The 22,809-nt window shown below is 33.2% G+C and overlaps 3 protein-coding genes and 1 long non-coding RNA gene across 12 annotated transcripts; 2 read left to right on the forward strand and 2 right to left on the reverse strand.

Annotated features, from left to right (window-relative positions):
- Positions 1-553: 553 nt before the first annotated feature.
- On the reverse strand, positions 554-1,452 carry LOC143898577 (uncharacterized). Its single transcript, XR_013257258.1, has 3 exons — positions 1,216-1,452; positions 994-1,117; positions 554-884 (listed from the first exon to the last, which is right to left on the reverse strand). It is a non-coding gene; the product is annotated as an uncharacterized LOC143898577 (long non-coding RNA).
- Positions 1,453-1,606: 154 nt separating this feature from the next.
- Positions 1,607-10,965, forward strand: Mer (ezrin/radixin/moesin family protein merlin). Of its 3 annotated transcripts, none has more exons than XM_077408142.1 (10): positions 1,607-1,766; positions 1,866-2,052; positions 2,150-2,279; positions 2,500-2,705; positions 3,279-3,506; positions 4,218-4,457; positions 4,530-4,636; positions 9,151-9,280; positions 9,401-9,736; positions 9,902-10,965. In XM_077408142.1, the coding sequence occupies exons 2-10, from the start codon at positions 1,966-1,968 to the stop codon at positions 10,277-10,279; spliced, it is 1,842 nt and encodes a 613-aa protein (XP_077264268.1). In that variant the 5' UTR covers positions 1,607-1,766; positions 1,866-1,965; the 3' UTR covers positions 10,280-10,965. The 3 variants fall into 3 exon arrangements, with proteins under 3 accessions (XP_077264268.1, XP_077264270.1, XP_077264267.1); XM_077408144.1 differs by having other exon boundaries at positions 4,218-4,427; XM_077408141.1 differs by having other exon boundaries at positions 4,218-4,636.
- Positions 10,966-11,245: 280 nt separating this feature from the next.
- Positions 11,246-15,612, reverse strand: Pex12 (peroxisomal biogenesis factor 12). Of its 7 annotated transcripts, XM_077408145.1 has the most exons (9): positions 15,384-15,612; positions 15,134-15,254; positions 14,984-15,021; positions 14,764-14,886; positions 14,418-14,526; positions 14,106-14,302; positions 13,658-14,026; positions 13,469-13,554; positions 11,246-13,380 (listed from the first exon to the last, which is right to left on the reverse strand). In XM_077408145.1, exons 2-9 carry the CDS (start codon positions 15,195-15,197, stop codon positions 13,269-13,271), a joined length of 1,098 nt encoding a protein of 365 aa, XP_077264271.1. In that variant the 5' UTR covers positions 15,198-15,254; positions 15,384-15,612; the 3' UTR covers positions 11,246-13,268. The 7 variants fall into 7 exon arrangements, with proteins under 7 accessions (XP_077264271.1, XP_077264275.1, XP_077264274.1 ...); XM_077408149.1 differs by lacking the exon at positions 15,134-15,254 and having other exon boundaries at positions 15,384-15,610; XM_077408148.1 differs by lacking the exon at positions 15,134-15,254 and having other exon boundaries at positions 14,984-15,070; positions 15,384-15,610.
- Positions 15,613-18,335: 2,723 nt separating this feature from the next.
- On the forward strand, positions 18,336-20,304 carry Ada3 (transcriptional adaptor 3). Its single transcript, XM_077408294.1, has 2 exons — positions 18,336-18,494; positions 18,604-20,304. The coding sequence occupies exon 2, from the start codon at positions 18,717-18,719 to the stop codon at positions 20,055-20,057; it is 1,341 nt and encodes a 446-aa protein (XP_077264420.1). The 5' UTR covers positions 18,336-18,494; positions 18,604-18,716; the 3' UTR covers positions 20,058-20,304.
- Positions 20,305-22,809: the final 2,505 nt, after the last annotated feature.

The following is a 22,809-nucleotide window of genomic DNA, read 5'->3' on the forward strand; positions in this document are numbered from 1 at the left end:
ACTTTTGTAATTTTCACCTCGTCTCAAAATGCAGAATCGACCCCCGGGTGAACAAAGTCACGTGAGATGAGAATGTGAAAAGTGAGTGAGCTCACCCAAAAACCATAATAGGCCCCCAAGCATGAATCTAGAATCGACCTCCAGCTTTTATTTAGAACTCTATTTTTCACGTTTCCGTCATAGGGGAAAATGAATTGGACCGCAGCTCTAATAGGCCATCGCACACAAAATTGCATAGGCTGCATAAGCATAGCATAAGACCACTGGACCAATGAGCATCTTATGTAAATCAATATGGCGACTCTATGCTGGATGCTCATTGGTCCAGCGGTCTTAGGGTGCATCCCGATGAAGAAGAAATAGCGGAACGAAACAGTAACGGAAAAGAGATATGGTGGGGGGTTAACCAATATCAGAGTAGTTCCGTTTCAATTCCGTTCTGTTATTTAGTGAGTGGGTTCCCCATGGCACGGAGCTGTTACGAAACGGAAAAGAAACGGAAAAATTTCTAACCTATTCTGTCGAAAGTTCGCAAATAAGTGCAGTGGATCGATTGCTTTGCAACATTTTTATTTTTGCAAATAAAGAGCAATATGTCGTCATCGGTAGGTATTACATGTGAAAATAAAATATATATGTTAAAATCCTATGCTAATTAACCGAATGTGATATATTTCATTAATTTCCAGAAATTCAAATGTGGATATGTTCAAAGCGTCCTGTTCAAAGAGCAACAGCATTAATTCCTTCCACATCAACAAGTGACAACCTCAACGTAGATGATGATCTTATTCCCATCATCAATGACAATCCTACGTCACTGTCTCTAGTCTCTCCGGTGTTATTGCTGTTATTCTCACTCTCGACGTGTGTTTCTAAAGAATCTAAATAATAACAGATTTAGTTTTACAACAAACTTATATATCATTTACATATTCTAACCATTAGTTATATTGAATATATATTGCCTCTCTTGTACACAAATATACGTACCATTTATAAAGAGATTTCGATCTTTATCCATAATTAAATTCGTATGATTTGCTAAGCAAGGATGTGAAAGTTTTCCGTCTTCATCGAACCAAACAATCCAGCGGCAATATCCACATTTGAATTTCTGGAAATTAATAAAGTATATCACATTCGGTTAATTAGCATTAACATATTAACATAGGATTTTAACATATATATTTTATTTTCACATGTAATACCTACCGATGACGACATATTGCTCTTTATTTGCAAAAATAAAAATGTTGCAAAGCAATCGATCCACTGCACTTATTTGCGAACTTTCGACAGAATAGGTTAGAAATTTTTCCGTTTCTTTTCCGTTCCGTAACAGCTCCGTGCCATGGGGAACCCACTCACTAAATAACGGAACGGAATTGAAACGGAACTACTCTGATTGGTTAACCCCCCACCATATCTCTTTTCCGTTACTGTTCCGTTCCGCTATTTCTTCTCCATCGGGATGCACCCTAATGCAGCCTATGCAATTTTGTGTGCGATAGCCTTAAGGGTATAGTTTGCGCGAAAACGAACGACACTATCTACGCATACGCACACACACACATATCGACTACACTCGCGAAAATACCAAATAGTAAATACGCCATTATAGATTATACGAGTCGGGCGTCGGGCAGGATGTAATATGTAATTACGCGAGATGTCATACTTGAAGCGAACCCGCCGTGCCTGCCGATTAACACTCACGTTTTGTAATTAGGTATGTCGAGAACGTGCCGTATTGGAGATTTTAGGTAAGGTTATATCAATTTGCGTAATTTCCTTGCGTTTCAACTCAACGGGTACGCAATATAAAGAAAATATTGATGCCACGCTAAAATATTTTTCAACAGTGACGAAAAATCTAATTTGTCATACAATCGAGTGCCTTCGCGATAATGATCGGCAACATGTCTTTCGTGATGCTAAACAAACACAGTAATAAGAAATAAGATGTCACCATTCCGAAGAAAAAAGTCAGGGAGATCCTTCCCTGTCAAAGTCTGCACTTTGGATGCAGAACTCGAATTTAATCTAGAGGTTAGTGGATAAGTGTCACGGTCTTTTATTGAATTGCTATCATGTATTTTGTTGCACTGATAATATATCTCGCAAACTGATAAATTTTCTGTGACAGTGGAAATCGACAGGCAGAGACTTATTTGATCTGGTATGCCGCACAATAGGACTAAGAGAAACATGGTATTTTGGACTTCAGTATGAAGATGCCAAAGGCTTTATTTCTTGGTTAAAATTAGACAAAAAAGGTGACTGTAATTTATGGCTGTTTGTTCAATATCCAGATATAGGATAGATCTAATCTGGGCTGCATTCCGATATTCACTGTCAGCAACTTTTAGTACTAAAAATCTATAGTATACGTGACGTAAAATATAGATTTGCAGTACTGACAGTGAATATCAGAATGCAGCCCTGGATACTTGTAATTGTATACTCTTTACCATAATAATACCAAACTAATTACAGTTCAAGATCAAGGCATTTCGCAGCAGTCAATAACATCGTTCATGTTCTTAGCAAAATTTTATCCCGAGGATGTAGCTGAAGAACTTGTACAAGAAGTCACTCAACATTTGTTCTTCTTGCAAGTAAAACAAGCTATATTGTCTATGGATATTTATTGTCCACCTGAGGCTTCTGTATTACTCGCCTCTTATGCTGTCCAAGCAAAGGTATTTTTTTGTAAAAGCTGAGAACTACATAATATATATTTAATATATTAATATATATATATTTTGTGTGTTATATATATAAATTAATTAAGTTAAGAAAGCTAACAATTTATATAAAATATATTTTTAATACGATATATAAATATTGTTTAAATGAGACATACATATTATAGATTTGTCTCATTTATATACAGTGTTTCTTATATAAAATAGGATAAAGCACATTTGTATTTTATATAACTTTTATTAATACGATTAATAGAATACATTCAAAAAAGTTGAGCAAATATTAGGAACATTCAATACATACATATATTATTAAGTTATATATATTTTGGATGATGATATCAGTTGTTTAGATAAAAGATGGATCAAATTCAAAAACATTGTAACATGTCTATTAAATAGAAATCTATTTTTAAAGCTAACATCTTTGACTTGATCCACTTCTGTATATTTCATGTATGAATATTGATCTAAATGTAACATCAAAGAAGTTAGTTTCTTACAAAGATTAATAATTATGTTATATTTATAATAAAAAAATATTGATTTTTATATTTTAATTATCAGTATGGTGATTATGATGAAGTTTCATATCGCCCTGGAATGCTGGCCAGTGAAGACTTACTTCCACAGAGAGTTATAGATCAATATCAAATGACACCAGAAATGTGGGAAGACAGAATAAAAATTTGGTATGCTGATCATCGTGGCATGTCTCGAGATGAAGCGGAAATGGAATATCTTAAGATTGCTCAGGATCTCGATATGTATGGTGTGAACTATTTTCCTATTAGTGTAGGTATAACATAACCTACATTAAGTGTATCATTTTGTCTGAATATTGTTCATTTCTTAGTATAGATTAACTTTAATTTCTATTTTTGAACTTAGTTTTATCTTTTTTTTTGTTCTAAGAATTAGAAAATATTAGGATTAAATAATTGGAATCCAACATGGGGGGTAGGGCTTACCCGGCTTACATCATATGGTCCAATATGGCTGATGAAACCGGATAATAAATATTTTGTACCGGTAATATTGCGTAGGTTTTTGATAAATATGCGACTAACTATGCAACATATTTGCGAGTTGGCCCGTACAAGTCCCTCTGAGAGGAAAATTATAGAGAGGGAGAAAATATTCTAAGCGTAGGTGTGCGGTTTTAATAGTTTACATCTCGTCACCAGATGTCATAGCGTCCGATGTTGGAAGCCAATACAAAAAAAGAAAATTTATATTAAGATTTTTTTTCTAATACAAGTAATACAGATTTATGTTCATTTCTATCAATGGAAATTAACTTACAATTAGATCTCGGTTTAACTCTTACTTTTTATTTTTTTTAACTCTTAGTACTGGAAACAGATAAAAAGTAAATTAAATCAAAATTGAAGTTAATCTATATTGATAGAAATAGCAATAAATCTGCGTTACTTGTATTATTGTTAAAACAAAAAATACTGTCAATAAAATTCTTAATATAAATTTTCTTGCGTTGTATTATAGAATAAGAAAGAAACAGATCTTTGGCTTGGAGTAACAGCATTAGGATTGAATATTTATGAAAAGGAGAATAAACTGGCACCGAAGACTACATTTACATGGTCGGAAATTCGTCATATTAGTTTTGATGACAAGAAGTTCATAATTAAGCCTGTGGAGAAAACATCGCCGAACTTTATGTTCTTCTCGCAGAAAACTCGCATGAACAAACTGGTAAAGAAACAGTCAGACGTTGGCAGCTGGGTGAGGGGCTTGATTGCTTTAAAGTTGAACGAACATAATAGTGACACAGCTGCTCATGTATTATTTGTTAAGATCCTAGACTTGTGTATTGGCAATCACGATCTATTTATGAGGAGGCGCAAACCGGACTCCATGGAGGTTCAACAAATGAAAGCACAAGCCAAGGAAGAAAAATCCAGGTAAGTAAACATGTATGCTTTCGTAAAATAGTTTGTTTTTATCTTGTAAAAGTTCTGTGTTTATATTCAGAATGTTTGATGAACTTATTAGCCATATTGTTTGATTTTGTAATTAATGTAAATTTATCTTGAATAAATGCCATATAGCTTGATATTAAAACAGTTTTTATAAAACAGCAAATTGCACTTTCTACAGGTTGCTAACTTAATTGTTACCAGAAAAATTAAATCACTTATTTTTAGGAATATAATAATTACAAATATATAAGAAAACAATTTTTAACAATAGATCTAATCCATACTAATTTAATGTACTTTTTTTCTTTTTTACAGCGATTTGCGACATCATTTGCTTGTCAAAATTTAACATGTCTTAAAGGGTTAGATCAGTGTAACTCTTACTCTCTTGATGTTGATAGTTTTCTGATTTAATAACAATTGATTTAAAATAAAATTAATTTTATAAACTATAAACCTATGAGCAATTACTTGATAATTGCTTAATAGAAAAGTTTATAAAATTGACAACGTATAAAACATCTGCCCATAAAAGACAGCATTGTATGAAAACGAAATTATTTTAGAAGCTTTTATAGATTGACTGCTTTACCACAAGAATACTCTACAAAAATAATCGTAACTTTATTAATCTTTAAACTTTTAACATTGTAAAATTTTGAACATATTGTAAAGCATAGATCTTTCAAAATTCATATTCTTTACAAAAAGAAAATGGACTTTTTCAATCTTATACTGATTTGACTCTTACAATTAATCTTGTATCATATACCTATAGTATTTAAATGTTATTATTAATATACGAGAGTTAAGAGGCTTTGAAAAGTCTATAGCATTATATACCTACATCGTGAATTAAGTGATAATTTTTGTTTCTAATTTGAACATTGAAAAGAACTTTTTAAAACGCAATTTTTATAATTTTGCTCATTTAATCATAATAGTTTTAACAAAATATTTTTTTTTTCCTTTGTTGGCAATTTTAAGAGGTGACAATTTTAGATATATTTTATATACGCACATATGTGTATACAGGATAATAACATAATATGTGAGGCTTACTTTTTAAAGATGGGTTCAGCATACTAAAAAAACAATAGAAAAAGTTCATATGACCCAACTGTATTTTGGAGTTAAAAAAAATTTTCTTTTCTCACGGTTTCGTGTCTTTTCTAAAAGCTCTTATTTGTATACCTTTACATCATAGGGGAGGTGCTCAAAATGACTGCCTTACATCTCAATACAAACATATAAATATTTTACAGAATAAAAAAAATCGTATATAAGATATCCAATTTTATTATGTTCCGCTCATAAAAAAGCCGTGTAAGAAATTTTATTGTTGACATTTTTCCACGATGCTAATTGGTTCTCTCATTGCGCTGACTTCGTGAGCGTCTGTCATCGCATATTTTGACAGTTTTATGTATCAAGGGTTAATAGTGTAATACCAATAATATAAAAGTTAAATAGCGCGCGCGAAGCGCGCGTCTGTGATGTCTAGTATTTATAAATAATCGAAAAAAATTAAATACGCTAGCGTTCAGTTTATATCAAATAAATTGTTGGAATACAAAACTCGGAAACAAGGTCGAATTAAACATATATTTATAATTTTTTTTTGTTTTGTTAAGCCCTTTGCACAATAGGCGATAGCGATAGCGAAAGCGACAGCGACAAGGTTGCCGACAAAGCTATACATTTGTCGGCAAGTTTGTTGCTGTCGCTATCGCTATCGCTATCGCCTATTGTGCAAGGGGCTTTAATACTGAAAAACCAGCTTGGAGTAGAGTTCCGAAAACGGTTTACATCTGATTTCGATGAAACTTTGTAAGAAGCTTTATTTCGGATTAAGATGAAAGCCTTTAAAGAGAATTTTGGCGGCTCCTATGACAAAGCCATTTTTTAAGATAAAATTATAAAAAGTATAGGAAGATTTTAACAATTCTACAGGATGTTATAAATTGTTATAAATCACCATTATATTATAAACACTTCTCCTCACTTTACTTTAACGTGATCTTTCTGTTAAAATAAACAATCATATTTTAGGAGTTGTCATATTGATTCAAAAGGTTGATTGAAAACATGTTGCACATGGGTTTCCAACTTTTCACGTGAAGTGAGGTTCACCCCACCGCACTCCCTACTCACAGGGCAAAACGATCTATCATTGTACACTTCGGATTTTTAACTTTCCACGCGAAGCGAGGTTCGCCCCATCCCACTCCTGCTTATAGGGCGAACCGAGGTCTATCATTGTACGACTCGGGTTTTCAACTTTCCACGCGAAGCGAGGTCCACACTACACTTTCATATGCAGCAGGACAAAACAAGGTCCAAGCTAGTACAATTCTAAATAGGTTTCAACTTAACACACGAATCGAGGTCCATCCCTACCCATCCCTGTCACAAGGGGAAGAGCGGTGGCCCCTCCCCCGCCTACATGTGTATTGTCTATATACAAATATCAGCAAATTACTTCCCTTAGCATTGACACGAACTGTTATATTTCTTAAACTTTTTTGTGAATAACTTTTTAATAAATAACGAACGACGACTAAAACTTTTAGGAGGTTGCTCAGGAGAGTACTTTTTATAATATATGTCTAGATCAAGGTCGCAGAAGGTTGAACTAAATAATTATCGAACTTATCATTCTTTTTACTATTTTATCTTAAAAAATGGCTTTCTTGTAGGAGTCGCCAAAATTCGCATTAAAGGCTTTCATTTTAACTCGAAATGAAGCTTTTTACAAAGTTTTATCGAAATCGGAGGTAGACCGTTTTCGGAACTTTATCCTCGTCCTTCATCTTGTTAAAAAAAGTGGGCCTCATATATTAATTAAATTACTCTATATTATACATACAATCAGTAAATATCTCTTTTTATTTTTATACATTTTATAATAGACAATATTTTTATAAACTTTATAAGAGACCATAGTTTAAGAAAATAGAACTTGCAAATTCTATAGATGTTTGCTTAAATAAGATACATAAAATAGAAACGAAATACACGAGGTGTCTGTTCAAAAGATATCTGGACTTATTTTGAATTAAACAGTCACCCAGGAATACAGCCTCTCTCAAGCAAGATCTGATATGTTTCGACTTGGTCATAATTGGTCCTCTTAATACTTTATTATATTTGATCTCACTCAAAATGACTAAGAAAATAGAACGATAAAAATGAATTAAATTTTGTCTAAAACTAGAAAGAAATATGTCATAGTAACATATGATATGATTAAAATAGCTTTTTGATATGGATAAGATCAAATTTTTTAATAATGTAATTACTTTAAAGGATGAATATCTATAGAAAGCGATATTTATTCTGAATGATAAAATAATCTATAAAGTGCGTTATATATAGATAAAATGTAGAAGATTAACAATATTGAGATCTGCTCAAAGATGTAAAAAATTTGATTGATTCCTATCATGCAAAATTATGACTGAAAATTGGGACATGAATGATAGTGAAGTTTGTTCTCTTAACAGCCAAACAGATAGAACCCGTTATCAGTAATCAAAACATTACTCGCGATGAAACATGAATTTACGATTATAAATCTTTATTCCTACAATAAAGAAATTTTGAAATAAGTTTGAAATAAAATATAAATGTTGCTCACATAATTTTTTTGGTCAAGATAGTATCGTGCTTTATGAGTTTACTCCAGAAAAAAGCAAACAATCAACAAAAAACTTGATTAATTTTATCTAGCACATCGGAAGTGACCAGAAAAATAATCATGAGAAGCATGATTAGTAATTTCATTACAATAACATTTGTCATAATCTGCAGAATGTTTCCGTGGAATCTCACATACAAATACAACAATCTCCATGTTCTAACTATGCATCGTTCTTCATTAAATGAAATTTAATTGAAAATTTAATTTGAAAGGATGAAAAAAAAAAGAGTGGAAAAAGATTGATTATAGAAAATGTATATCAGTATCAGAAATGGTCTGTAATCTTTTACAGAAAGATGCATCTCACTGGTCTTCACAAGACCTTTATTTTTAAGATTAAAATGAAAATTATGATATTCTAATGTGAGACATTTATTTCAACAATCAAACGCGACTTGCAACTAATCTAAAAGTAACTGATTCAGGCATCCATCCTGATTCCTGATGTTTTCCAAGATCAAAATTGTTAGTGAAGTATAACTTTTTGAAAATAATTACATAATACTCTTTCATAAACTTCTTAAAGAATAAAAAAAATCATTTTATGAATAAGTACATCAAATCGCAATGGAATTTCTTTGAGCGGAATTAGTCCACCGTGTGGTAAGTTTACTGTTGTAAGTATTACAATCAAAGTCTGGATACTTTTTGAACAGTCCGCTATATATTATCGAATATACAAGGAAATAAAATGTACGTTATCTAATCTGATAACTAATCTTAAATTGTATCTTTATCAAATATTCGATCATCTAAGTCTCTTTTAAAAACGTGTCTATAATTTTGCATCTAGGAGGCAGATTGAAAGAAATAAATTAGCACGAGAAAAACAATTAAGAGAAGCGGCAGAAAGGGAAAAGGCTGCAATGGAACAGCGACTTCTACAATATCAGGAGGAAATACGATTGGCGAATGAAGCTCTTGTAAGATATGAATAGAAAATTATATAATAAAACAGAAATATAAATATAAATTAATTTATATTTTATATATATAGAGAATGTTTATATTATGTATCCATCTTATAATTTTACGTTATACAGAGAAGATCTGAAGAGACAGCAGATCTTTTAGCTGAGAAAAGCCGCGTAGCAGAAGAAGAAGCAATGCTTTTAAGTCAGAAAGCGTCAGAAGCTGAACAAGAGATTACGCGCATACGGCTGAACAACATGAAGACTGAAGAAGAAAAGGTCCATTTAGAACGGAAGACTAGAGAGGCTGAATTATTAACGGAAAGACTAGTTCAAGAATCGGAACGTAGAGCTGCTGAAGCAGAAAAGTTGAAGGATGAATTGTTGCGCGCAAGAATCGCTGAGAAAGAAGCTAAAGAAAAGTTATTAGAGTTCCTGAGTAGAAATGCCTACACTGCTACCATAACCGTAAGTACAGCTTTAACATTTATTCATAAACAGTGCAATTAGAAAAATGTATATAATATACATATATAATATTTATATAATATAATATGTATAATTTTTTTTGTTATATGCAACATTATATATATATAAAATAATTTATAAATGATTTGTTTAACTTATCAACAGCCTGTGCCAAATCTATTTCCCTCTACGCAAGTGCTTCCATCGGACCTACAAGCAGATCTTCAGACCTTGCAACTAGACGCAGAACCTTTACCACCTGACTTAACATCCTATGATCTAATTGGCGATGGAGATGTCGATCAACTTTCGTTAGAGATTGAAAGAGAAAGGAGTGATTATTTGGAGAAGAGTAAACATTTGCAAGAACAACTGCGAGAATTACGTTCCGAAATTGAAGGTCTAAAAGTCGGTGAAAAGCAGTGCGAATTGGATCAGTTGCACGAGGAACAAGTTCGACTCGGCGAGAATAAATACAGCACGCTGAAAAAAGTCAAGTCCGGATCCACTAAAGCTAGAGTCGCCTTTTTTGAGGAGTTGTAATTCTTGAAACTAGTGTTAACAAACGCGTATTAATAGAATATTAGTAAAGTTCAATTATAGGAAAAAATTAAGACAACCATGTGTACGCGTTCTTTTTTTCGCTCTCTTTCACACACACGCACACACAGAGAGAGGGGGGGGATATCCACATATTATAGAATACTCAAGTGTGATACATTACAGAGTATTCCATTTCTTGATTAGATTTCTTTATGAATTTGGAAGTTTTTTATAAACTTTCCGAGGAAAAAAAAAGTTCCACGTAGATATTGAATATATAAAGTTTTATTACAGATAATAAAACATTCTAGTGTAAACATATGAGTCAAAAAAGTTATCTGAAAACTGAATCAGAGACCGAAATCTGAGATTTTACTCCCTGGGAAACTATTCTTGAACTATTCTTGAACTATTTCTACACTGATATTCTATCTCTTTAATGATGCTACACTTATACTAATTTTGTCAATTTTAAATGTTCTTTATAGTAACAAATTTCTCATTTTCAATGTTAATAGTTCGGGAATGGAATATTCTGTATATACAAAATATGTACATTTTACGCTGTTATTATTAAAACAATATAAATCTGAATACATATAAATATTCAATTAATTCGCATATGTGAATGTATTAATACATGTTCGCAAACAAATCAAAATAAATCTGCTATTTTCATATTTCAATATACGTGTACATTATACATTTATTTTAATATATGCTATTTTCTGAGAGAAATTCCAATACATCTAAATATCTACTGCCTGTTTATACATATATATATATATATATATATATATATATATATATTTTGTGCATACTTATTAAATATATAACTATCCTCCCCTCAGTCCTAATTACATCGTGTCCGAGCGTGGTGACTTCTCTTCATATACATGTGTTGCGCACGTGGATTATACACATTGTATATGGAACCTACAGTTTAACGCCGATTTCGAACGGCAATTTTTTTTTTATTTTTTTTTTTTTATTTTTACTTTTAAGAGAAGTCCTCGTGGCAAGATACTCTCGGTGGTTTGCCATTGCCTTCCGAGAGGAGAACGAGCGAATAAAATTTTCTAGCTTTACCGGGAATCGAACCCGGGACCTTGGGCTCAATAGACCAGTGCGCTGTCTATTAGGCCACGCTCGTCCATATAACTATATGTATATAATAATAAATTGTAATATGCAACATTAAAAACGTGTACGGATTTATCTATAAAGGGCCGTGCCTTAAATTCTTGACTGTGATTGGCTAATTTATTGCTTACTGCTTAAGTTTTTGTATGTGCTACATGGCCTTTAACTCAACCCTTACGGAAAAAACACCCAATTTTCGGTGTAAAATACTCTCAAAAAGACCAACAAAGGTTTAGTGTAAATTCGGATCGTCAATTGATGGTCAACACCGAAAAATGAGGTTTAACCACGAAAAGAATTCATCCTCAAATAGGATACCCTCAAATGAGTGTAACTCCCAAATGATACTTTGCAATGAGGAAATCTACAAATGAGGTATACCCTCAAATGAGGTCACTCCCAAATCAAGGAACCTCCAAACGAAGCGAATGACCCTAATAAAATAAGTATAACTATTACTACGTTTACGCGAGCGTTACTTCTGTATAGTAACTTACGATATATCACTCCGTTTACGCGGAGTAAATTATCGTAAGTTACTACAAAATCCCGTTTACGCGAAGGAAAATCCCGTTTACGCGAACGAATTATCGTAAGTTACTACAGAAGTAACGCTCGCGTAAACGTAGTATATATATATATATATATATATATATATATATATATATATATTATAATAAATAAGCTCGAATCGAAGGGATTATTAAAATCTGCATGTTAGCTGTTATATTAATAATGAAATTGAATGACAATAATGACAAATTTCGGAAAATATATGTGTAAAAGGTGTCAAAAATTTTTATTTAACAAGCTATTTTATATTATAATATGTACATCAGCGTGCAAGGTTCATGAAGATGACAGGATGAATACTAGTTTTAATTTAATGTAATTGTACTTGCACATTTTTCACGTAGATTGCATATTCATCTGATTTATTTTTCAGTTTATAAGTAACCCACAACAAGTGTAACTATAATAAAAAAATAAATAACCCGTATTTTTATTATTACGTACCTATTAATTTTAAAGAATTAAATACCATTCTTTATTACAATTTTAATATTTTTAATTTAATTACTTTTTTTAAACAACACATAAATAATAAAAAAAATAGAGCTCAATATATGTACAAATAAAATATGATAGTTACCGCGTTCATTATTCCACGTATAAAATTATCAAGGTAAAGTCATCGAAAAGTGAATACTTTACGAGATATTTCATATTTTATATTAAAAATATCATGATAAAGTTTGAAATATCTTAGGAAATTCATAACGAAAGAGAGCTTTATTAGTGTTTTGAAAAGCTCTCGAAGTAAGCTACAAGAAAATGCATTGAAAAATAGGAATTTCCATTTAAGAAATTAAAGGTGATCTTCATGTGATCTTCAAACTACTATCCAAGGTTAAACCAATGACATCATATCTTATATGTCCCCCTCAAAGTCACAAAACTTTTTTCTGTAAAAAAAAATGCTTTGTTTCCGAGATATAAGTTTGTAACACTTTGACAAACTCAGCCTGTGTGTACACATGTACACACACACACACCACTGCCATTTAATATACTGAAATTACTCTAAATGCTATTTTAGAAAAAAAAAACTGATTTATTTTATTTACGCGCGCGCGCGCACACATACACGATACATGCTAACTGGAAATATATAGAAAATAAATAGCTTTCCTTAAATGATATGTAATTCGTTTATAAAATGAATAAAGCCAGAGTTCTTCTCTCGACACTTATTTTCTGAATTCTTTATATCTACATTTAATACATTATTCTACATACATATATTAAAAATTATAAATATTACAAATTACAAGTGCACAACATATCATTCTATATATAGGCGTATTAGATCATCTTCTTTAGCAGGATAATGGGTTACTGGACATCTCTTGTTCAGCCGTATTTCCGATAAAATACATTGATAGCAGAACACGTAACTATAAAAAATGGCATAGAATTAATTTCGTATTTTATTTAAAAATAAAATGGTAAAAAACTACTTTATTGGATATATTGTCTACTTACCCAGATACCATAAGCACGGTATGTATGCGATGAGGTTTACAGCAGAGCGGACAAATTCCTTTATATTGCTGCGCTACGTTTGGCACCTATAAAAACAAAAGATTGAATATAGTTCAGTAATTTAAATTGTTTCTCTAATTTTACATAACACAATTATTACGTCAATTTATTTAATATGTTTATTTTTACTTTTGGTGATGGTGGAGCTGGAAGACTCATAATATCCATATCATAATTTTCTTGGCTCCACCAAGAAAGAAATTGTAAGAAGAAAGCTCCCAATTCAAGAGATCCAGTAACGATTCTTTGAAATATATTCCATCCATCACCAAAGGTGAATGAATTGTATTTTATCTTTCTCAATAATTCGGCGATAGTAAGAGTGGATTGCGGATCGGCATATGTCAGTGTAACAGACAGTGGCCTCAGTAAGGGTGATGGATACATTGATTTCTCAGATATATAAAGTACGTAATTATATAGCACGAGAGTTTCGTATGTTATAAAGAGAATTGAATGTCCTTTAACAACACATTTACGGAAAAACTTCTGTCTCCTCTGTAACCAATATTTAATATATTAATAAGTTACTGCATCAGAATATATATTTAAAAATAACGGTTGTTTTTGAACTTGCCCCTCTTGATATATAACCGTCTGCTTCTTGAAACTTATATCTTGTACTGAGTTGCGCAAGCTTATTCTTTAAATACGGAAATGTCACAATTAATATTAACGATAGTATTTGTTGTTTATATGATAATTTTTCCTTCAACGTAGAATTAACTACTGTGACACGCTTCAAACCGTAAAATGTTTCAGAAAATGACGCAGCTGAAAATGATAATATGATAAATATCCTTTATTTATTTTTTTTTTCCCCAAGAAAAATATATTAATAAATTATAGAACAGTATTAAAATATGTCATATATTAGAAAGACACTTACAATATCTCTTTAGGTAATATCGTTGAAGAAGCACATTAAAAATTAAATAACCTTCATCTGTCCATTGAAGAATATGCCCATATCTTTCAAGATTAAAAGAGACAAGAAACTAAAATTATCAAAAAGATTTACATGATTTAAAAACTCAAAATATAATATAAATATGGATTTTTATACATACAGTAAGACAATCAACAATCTTTTTAACGTATAGTGGGTTGACTACTCATAAATTTTACAAATATATGGAATACATTTTCTAAAAAATCTTTAATAACAAAAGTTATATCTTTTATTATATTTTAAACATGGCGTTACAAGAAATATCTTAAATAACACAATATACCGAAAAAAAATTTTTAAAAGCTGGCTCAAGAGTAGACGCAAGTGATTCCTGTGCAATAATTTCAAAGATAGAAGGCCTGATGTACGTGGTTCCAGTCAAATGAGCACCTTTCTCTGCCATAGTCTGTTTGCATAAAAATGTATTATTAATATATTCTTAGAATTAACCTGTATCAATGTTTATCAAATATTTATCGCATTCTTTCCGCTGTACGAGGTACCTTAAATCTTGAATATAACGGCTCCCCTCCGCCGATTTCTTTGAAATTTTATTAAAATTTAATATATTTTGGGTTGTAAAAAAGATTCTGAGAAGGAAAATCGTCGCTCATGTTCCGTTTTAGACCTACATTATTTGTTAATAATCTCACCGTTTTGTACAGAGCAAACTGTTCTCGAGGTTAATATAAAATTTCTATTTATCATGTTTGTCATGCTTTCGTAATGGCTACAAAGTCCGCAATAGCTATATACGTGCTTTCGGCCCTTAACCTGTTAACGACACAAGTCGACACACTACGTTTACGCGAAGGGCCAAAGCCACAGTATATATATACTGTGCCAAAGCACATATGACAGTCGTACTACGTTTACGCGAGCTTTACTTCTGTAGTAACTTACGATAATTCCTTCGCGTAAACGGGATTTTTCTTCGCGTAAACGGAATTTTGTAGTAACTTACGATAATTTACCCGTTTACGCGTAAACGGGTAAATTATCGTAAGTTAATACAGAAGTAACGCTCGCGTAAACGTAGTATGTGGACGTTAAGTAAAGGCCATTTACTACGTTTACGCGAGCGTTAGGGTAAGGCAGAGAAAAACGTAGTCGTAAGGCCTATTGCCAACAATAGCCTTACGACTACGTTTTTCTCTGCTTTACCCTACGTCCACGACTACGACATTTACGTTTCGTTCTCTGCCATCAGCCTTACTTCTGTAGTAACTTACGATATATTACTCGTTTAAAATTTTCCTTTTCATGAATTTCATTTGACGCCAGCGTCAATTGTGGTCTAGGCGACCTTCTTGCTGCTGAAAATGAGCGTCGAGCGTCAGCATGAAAAGGCACCTTTAGTCAATCGTAAGGTTGTAAGAAAATAGACCAATCACAGTCGATTATTCTTCTCGCCCTTGAAGAATAATTAAGTGTGATTGGTCTATTTTCTTACGGCCTTGGCTTTACGATTAAAACTAAAACTTTGTTACGTGCAATGGCCTTAACGCACAAACTTTGGCGTATCCTGATCTGTCAGGCTGAAATCCCATGGTGCGGAATGGAAGTGCGGAATAGAGAATGCGTCATAGACACAGCCAATCAGAGCTATGCCGCAGTGTTTACGATTTTTCCTGCATGCGTTCGTGGCGCAGTTGCGTTAAAGATTTGCAATTTGCATCATAGAGCCATAACCTTAGTATTTAATCGGAGCATTAGAGTTCTCATTCATTAAAACTTTAATAGACTCTTCAACCATCATTATTTTGGTTTCCGTATTCACACATAACAGTTTTAGCAAAAAAACGTCAACAATACTGGTATAGCGTGTATGATCGAGACCAACAGTACTGTGCCGAGGTTGCATCACGCATTCCGCATTCCGCAAGTCTTTGACCGTACTCTATTATACAGAGCGATTTTTTGGAAAAATGGTTAAAATAAAATTTTTGAATTTTTATATAAAAACTACATAAAAACTTGAAAATTTTATTTTGACCATTTTTCCAAAAAATCGCTCTGTAGCAGCTTAAAAGCGATGCTGCTGATTACGAATATCATAGTTAAAGTGCGATTTTCTCATTATTTTGCCCGTAATACGAATTTTACGATTCTAGTAATAATAAATGACTCCTGTCGACCCTTATGAAAAGTACACAATTTGTGCTTTTCATTTAGCGACTCAAGTCGACATAGGGAGCTTTCCAGCAAGCGACACAACTCGACACAAGTATCGTTTTATCTTTGTTGCTCATTACTAAAAAAGAAAGATAGAACAATGCTTGTGTCGACCTGTGTCGCTTGCTGGAAAGCTCCCATAAGCGTCATTCTAGGTTTGTTCGCGTCGCATACTTCAATATACACCAGAGACACTTTGATCACGGATAAAGGGTGGCGATTGGAGCAGATGAGTTTTTGGAGTGCGATGGGGTGAGTAGGAGCATGGTGGGGCGTGCGACGCGAACAAAACTTCTATCTCTTTTCAACATCTAGTGAGCAACAAAGATAGAATGACGCTTGTGTCGACTTGTGTCGTTAACAGGAAAGTTTAGTAGAAAGCACCTACTATTGACAGAAAAAGAACTTAAGGGCCCGGACATACACTTCTGCACAACGCATAATGCGTAAGCATAAGAAAATTGATTGGTCCATAGTCCATACACATGTGCATAAGGAAATAGACCAATCAATTTTCTTATGCTTACGCATATGCGTTGTGCAGAAGTGTGTGTGTGTGTGTTGTGTGTGTTGTGTGTGTGTGTGTGTGTGCTCAGCGTTTTACTCCTGTCGACCCTTAAGTTTTACTGCTTTAAGTTTTTCTTATGTGCCAAGGCCCTTAGTCCCGGTCTACAATTGTTCAATCACAGTTGAATTTGAGAAGAATAATTGACTGTGATTGGTCAATTCTTACGACTCACGACTCGCATTGTAGACCCAGCATTAAGGCCGATTTATAGAGGCCGTAACCGTTGATTTAGGCCGTAATTTTTAAGGAGATCCTAAAGTGAAGGCTGAACTTCCTCGACGTCGGTAATGTCAACATTTCTAATCCTGTTTTCTATTACTATAATACGTTTACGCGAGCGTTACTTCTGTAGTAACTTACGATATATCACTCGTTTACGCGGAGTAAATTATCGCAAATTACTACAAAATCCCGTTTACGCGAAGGAAAATTCCGTTTACGCGAAGGAATTATCGTAAGTTACTACAGAAGTAACGCTCGCGTAAACGTAGTATATGTCATATATCATCTATATCTGTCCTTGTCTAACAAGAGGCATCTGTCCTTGTTTCGATTGCTGCGCCATCTCTCGCCACGCAATGTCAACCTGAATGTGCTTTTGCACATATAAAAGTTTATTTAAACTAATCTTTTTTTCTAGGTTTTAATCTTAGATCTAATTGCACGATATTGTTCTTAAATGTTGTCCCTAGGTCATGCCGGTCTAATTTTGTGGATATTTATTGTGGAATTTTTGTACAAAGCAAATATTGTCGTCCAAAAATTAACAAAAATATTAATTTTTTCTCGTTTTCGATATAAATTCGACCACCATGACATAGATTTTGATGCATACTTTAATTCTAGACAAAAATTTTGCATTTCTATAAAACCAATTAAAAGATTAGTGCTAAGAAACAAAGCCGGTATTACAGACGGCTTTAGGATCCCCTAAGAAATTGACTAATCACAGTTGAATGTGAGAAGAACAATCGCCTGTGATTGGTCAATTTCTTAAAGATTACGGCCTAAATCAACGGTTACGGCCTCTATAAATCAGCCTTTACTTCGCATATGGAATCAGCTGCGGGATCATCTCTCGGTTGTGATTGGTGGTCGCGGTCAGCCAATCGGCAAGCAAGTCGCCGGATGCGCTTCTTTATTACTTACGACTCTATTGCTTATGTAGATAGAAGTTTGTGTCTATAACCTAAACGACGAGATTTGTGTAAACTTATCCATTATTTACGTTTAATAGTATCCGATATCAATATTTTATATCTACCTAAAAAGTAAGATGAAGTAAATGAGAGATTGATATTCATAATTTGATAGTTTGCAGTATTTATCAAAGCCTATTCATCACGAATGTTAAATAATTACGTTCAATAATTATTACAGATGTAACGCGAGATTATTTATTTGAGGGTACTCGAAATCAATTACAAAAGCAATAGCTTTTATTTGAAGCAATAATATTTCTTGCTGTTGGTTGTCACAATTCGTTAAAAAATATGTCTGGAAAAGGGAAACAAAGTTCTAAGAAAGCTGTCGTTAAAATACGTGAATCTGGGAAAACCGCACAATCTTCAACGGCGAATTCTGATGTGAGCTCGGAGGTACCAGAGCCAACAACTTCTCAGTTTTTTCTAAAGACGGTTGACAACAGTCGAAATCTGCCAAGATACACCAGTATCTTAAAACGTACGGCAGAGGAAGGCATTGGCATGGAGGATCTCGATACACTACAACTAGAACTCGAGACACTTTTGTCAGCGGTTGTTGTACGCCATCGCACACTTCATGATGAGATCGCTAGTTTATTTTCGGCGGAAGAGCGCAGAGACAGAAGATCGAAAAGCGGTAAGAGTCTGTCTCTACTTGACAAGAAAATACGTGAAGAGAAATTCAAACCAAAGGAAATCAACACCAAGAGTCAGTCACCTTTGCACACAAAACTTTTTAAGCAGAAGGCAGTAGGAAGTTCAACCAGTCAAATAGTACCAAACTTACATGAAATTTCAAGGATTGAAGGATCTAAGTCTGATGTACCAAAGCTGCTTTTGCCGAAAAATGATACACCGAACAAGTTTTGGGCGTCAGTGGATCCCTATTGCACAGACATCATGCCTGATGATATTAAATTATTGGAGGAACTGATTGCTACACATGGGGACATAAGCGAATTCAAGAAGATTCCTTCTTTAGGCCGTCATTACAGCTTAATGTGGGCACATAACGATTTATTACAAGAGGAAGATGCAGCCAACCCAAACAGAGAAAAGAAGAAGAATCGTACAGATATGTCACACTTGATATCCAAAAGTGATAAAAAAGCTAATAGCATTGCAGGACCCCTTACTCAGAGACTGGTTTCTGCACTTCTAGAGGAGAATGTATATATCGCAAATAATAACATGGAGAACAAATTATTCCGAGATGGAGATCCGCCTGTCTTGAGAGATCTAACTATCCAGAATTCCATGAGCTTGGAATTACGAATGCATAAAGAACTGGTTGAGCAAGGTATCTTGGAACCCGATGCACAAAAAAAGAATCAAGAGGACGATGAAATTCTTGCAGAAATTAAAAGATGCCAACAAGAACTTTCTGCATTGTCTAATCATAATGTTACGCAGCTGAAGAGACTGTTAAATCTAGCCCAGGAGGAGAGCAAGCGGCAAGCATTAAAACGGAAAATTAGCGTTGCTGATAATGAGGTGATAGAACATTACAAGAAATTGACCTTGGCAAAACAGAGAAAAGTGCCATTAACAAGAAAGGATCATGAAAAAGCATGGGCATGTCTTCGAGAAAGGGAAAATCTCTTGGAACAATTAAATGTTACCAAGTAGTTTGAAGATGAGTTAAACTATGTAATGATCATGAAAAAATATTTGTTGTAATTTTTGACACTATAAATATATGATAGTATTATAAATCGTGAATTCCTTATACTAAGAAATATATAGGTTTAGTATATATATATATATATATAAATCAGTGCGTAACTCCATGTACTACTATATATTATGATCAAAATTAATTTGTGCAACGTGAATATAGAGTTTAGAATTCAATAATATTACTCATAAAAGTTAAGTGTATATTTTTTTGGCATGTATGTTGCGCGATTAATTTTTATTTCTAATACTGAGTGAAATCCAACAATATTTTATTTTTAATACTGAGAGAAGTTCCAACAATTTGATATAAATATAAGAGATTCCTTTTCACAAAAAAGTTATCATTCAACTAATAATGTATATACATTATTTGTTTAAAGTTGTATAATTACTAAATAATACAAAAATTTTGATTTTTTTAAAACAATATTTGCAGTTTTATCTTTTATTAAAAGAGATATAGACTACGTTTACATGACCTGATTCACAATAACATCGATGTTATAACTTCGGCGTAAATTTGACCGTGTAAACGTATACTACATTTACGCGAACGTTACTTCTGTAGTAACTTACGATAATTTACTCCGCTTAAACGAGTAAATTATCGTAAGTTACTACAAAAGTAACGCTCGCATAAACGTAGTAGTAGTAGTAGTCATTAATTTTCATCGACATTCTCTCATTATCAATATCTTCTTCTAATGTAAATAAATTTTTATAGCATAGTTTGTAATATAGAACTTATAAATAAAATATCAGTGTAAATGTTCGCATAAATATATACATATTAAAAATTTATTTCTAAAATTTACGTACGATTACTACTACGTTTTCGCGAGCGTTACTTACGATAAATCACTCGTTTACGCGGAGTAAATTATCGTAAGTTACTACAAAATCTCGTTTACGCGAAGGAAAATCCCGTTTACGCGAAGGAATTATCGTAAGTTACTACAGAAGTAACGCTCGCGTAAACGTAGATATCAAATTTAAAGCTGCAAATAATATAAAAATTAAAGTAAATTATTTTTGTCTTAAACACGCACAAAACCCGACATAAAAAGAAACTGACTTATTTTATGTCACTTATGACTTTAATTCGACATACTAATTTTTTTGTTCACAATTCGTTAAAAATGATTTCTTTTGTTATTATGATACGAGGGTCGGTACGAAAGTAATACCTCTTAATTTTTTTCTCAGAAAATGTTATACCTGGAACTTTGGTGTTTACATGAGTTTAATCTTACATCTTTTGTATTATTTTTCCACATAACCATTTCTTTCTATACACTAGCTTTTACCATCTGTGAATAAGACGCAGTATACTCGTGCGGTAAAAGTCTTTGCTTTTATTCTTGAAGGCACCGGAAATAAGTTGGCGCTGCAAGTTCATATTTTTTATTACTATAGCTCAAACGATTGCTCCCTAATTGCTCCCTCAGAATCGACGATTGCTCCCCTTTTAAGATTATTATTTTTTGAGATATTTAATAAAAACGAAAAATTTCTAATTTTTATTGAAAAACATATTTATAATAACTCTATGCAACTTTATAGGGCATAGAACGATTGCTCCTTCATTGCTCCTTATTGCTCCATCATATTTTTAATGATTTATTGCATTTTTATTGAAAAAATAACAAATTAATCATTTCACTATCGACCGCCTATTGTAACTATGGCTCGGCAGCGCATGCGCATGCTACCATAACTATGCGCATGCGCGATGGTATCTGTTAGAGCTTTTATTGGTTAGCCTCATGGGACTAACCAATCAGAATGATTCCGAGATTCCGTTTTCCGCGATTCCGTCTTGCATGGGGAGGCACCCTTAGGGCTTAAAACACCTATTGAAGTCATTGTAGATGGGCACTAAGGCCGAGTTTTCACTGAGCGCGTCACGCGTCGCGTCATCACAAGTTAACCAATCAACACATCCCATTTTATTACATTACTTGTGACGGGATCAAAATGGGATGTTTTGATTGGTTGCGACGGATAAGGCCCGGTCTACAATGGATGTCGGAAGTCGGAGTCGTAAGAAATTGACCATTTATTATTTTTCGACCGCAAGGAGAATAATAGATTGTGATTGGTCAATTTCTTACGACTCCGACTTCCGACATCCATTGTAGACCGGGCCTAACGCGACCAATCAAAACATCTTATTTTATTACATTATTTGTAATGGGATGTTTAGATTAATTAAGCCCCTTGCACAATGCCAGACAACAGGCAATAGGAACAGGAAATAACTAAAAAAATCGTTAATTACAACCTAAAAAGTTCGAATGCTATGATTGGTTGGCAACAGGCAATAGGCACAGAATTTCGTGACGTGACTGAAACTCTGTGTCTATTGATTGTGTCACTGTTTATTCTGCATTTATACATGATTTCTGATTTCTATTCCCTGTTCCTATTGCCTGTTGCCTGGCATTGTGCAAGAGGCTTTAACGACAGATGACGCGACGCGTGGAAACTAAGCCTAACGTCAATAAGGGCTCATGCACAATGCTGACAGGTGGGCAATTAAGAAGCAATCGTTTTATGTTGGATATACTTGCAGAAGACTGTGGGAAATGTATTTTTCCAAGAAAATAAACAGTTCTCTGCTAAAATATCATACAAAATTAATTATACGAATGGAGCGATTAAAAATCCCAATAGAGCGAAGCGAGAAATAGTTAAGGAC

The sequence above is a fragment of the Temnothorax americanus genome, unplaced genomic scaffold, assembly GCF_048541705.1.
Source record: "Temnothorax americanus isolate GAGA-0224 unplaced genomic scaffold, ASM4854170v1 Scaffold24, whole genome shotgun sequence".
NCBI lineage: Eukaryota > Metazoa > Arthropoda > Insecta > Hymenoptera > Formicidae > Temnothorax > Temnothorax americanus.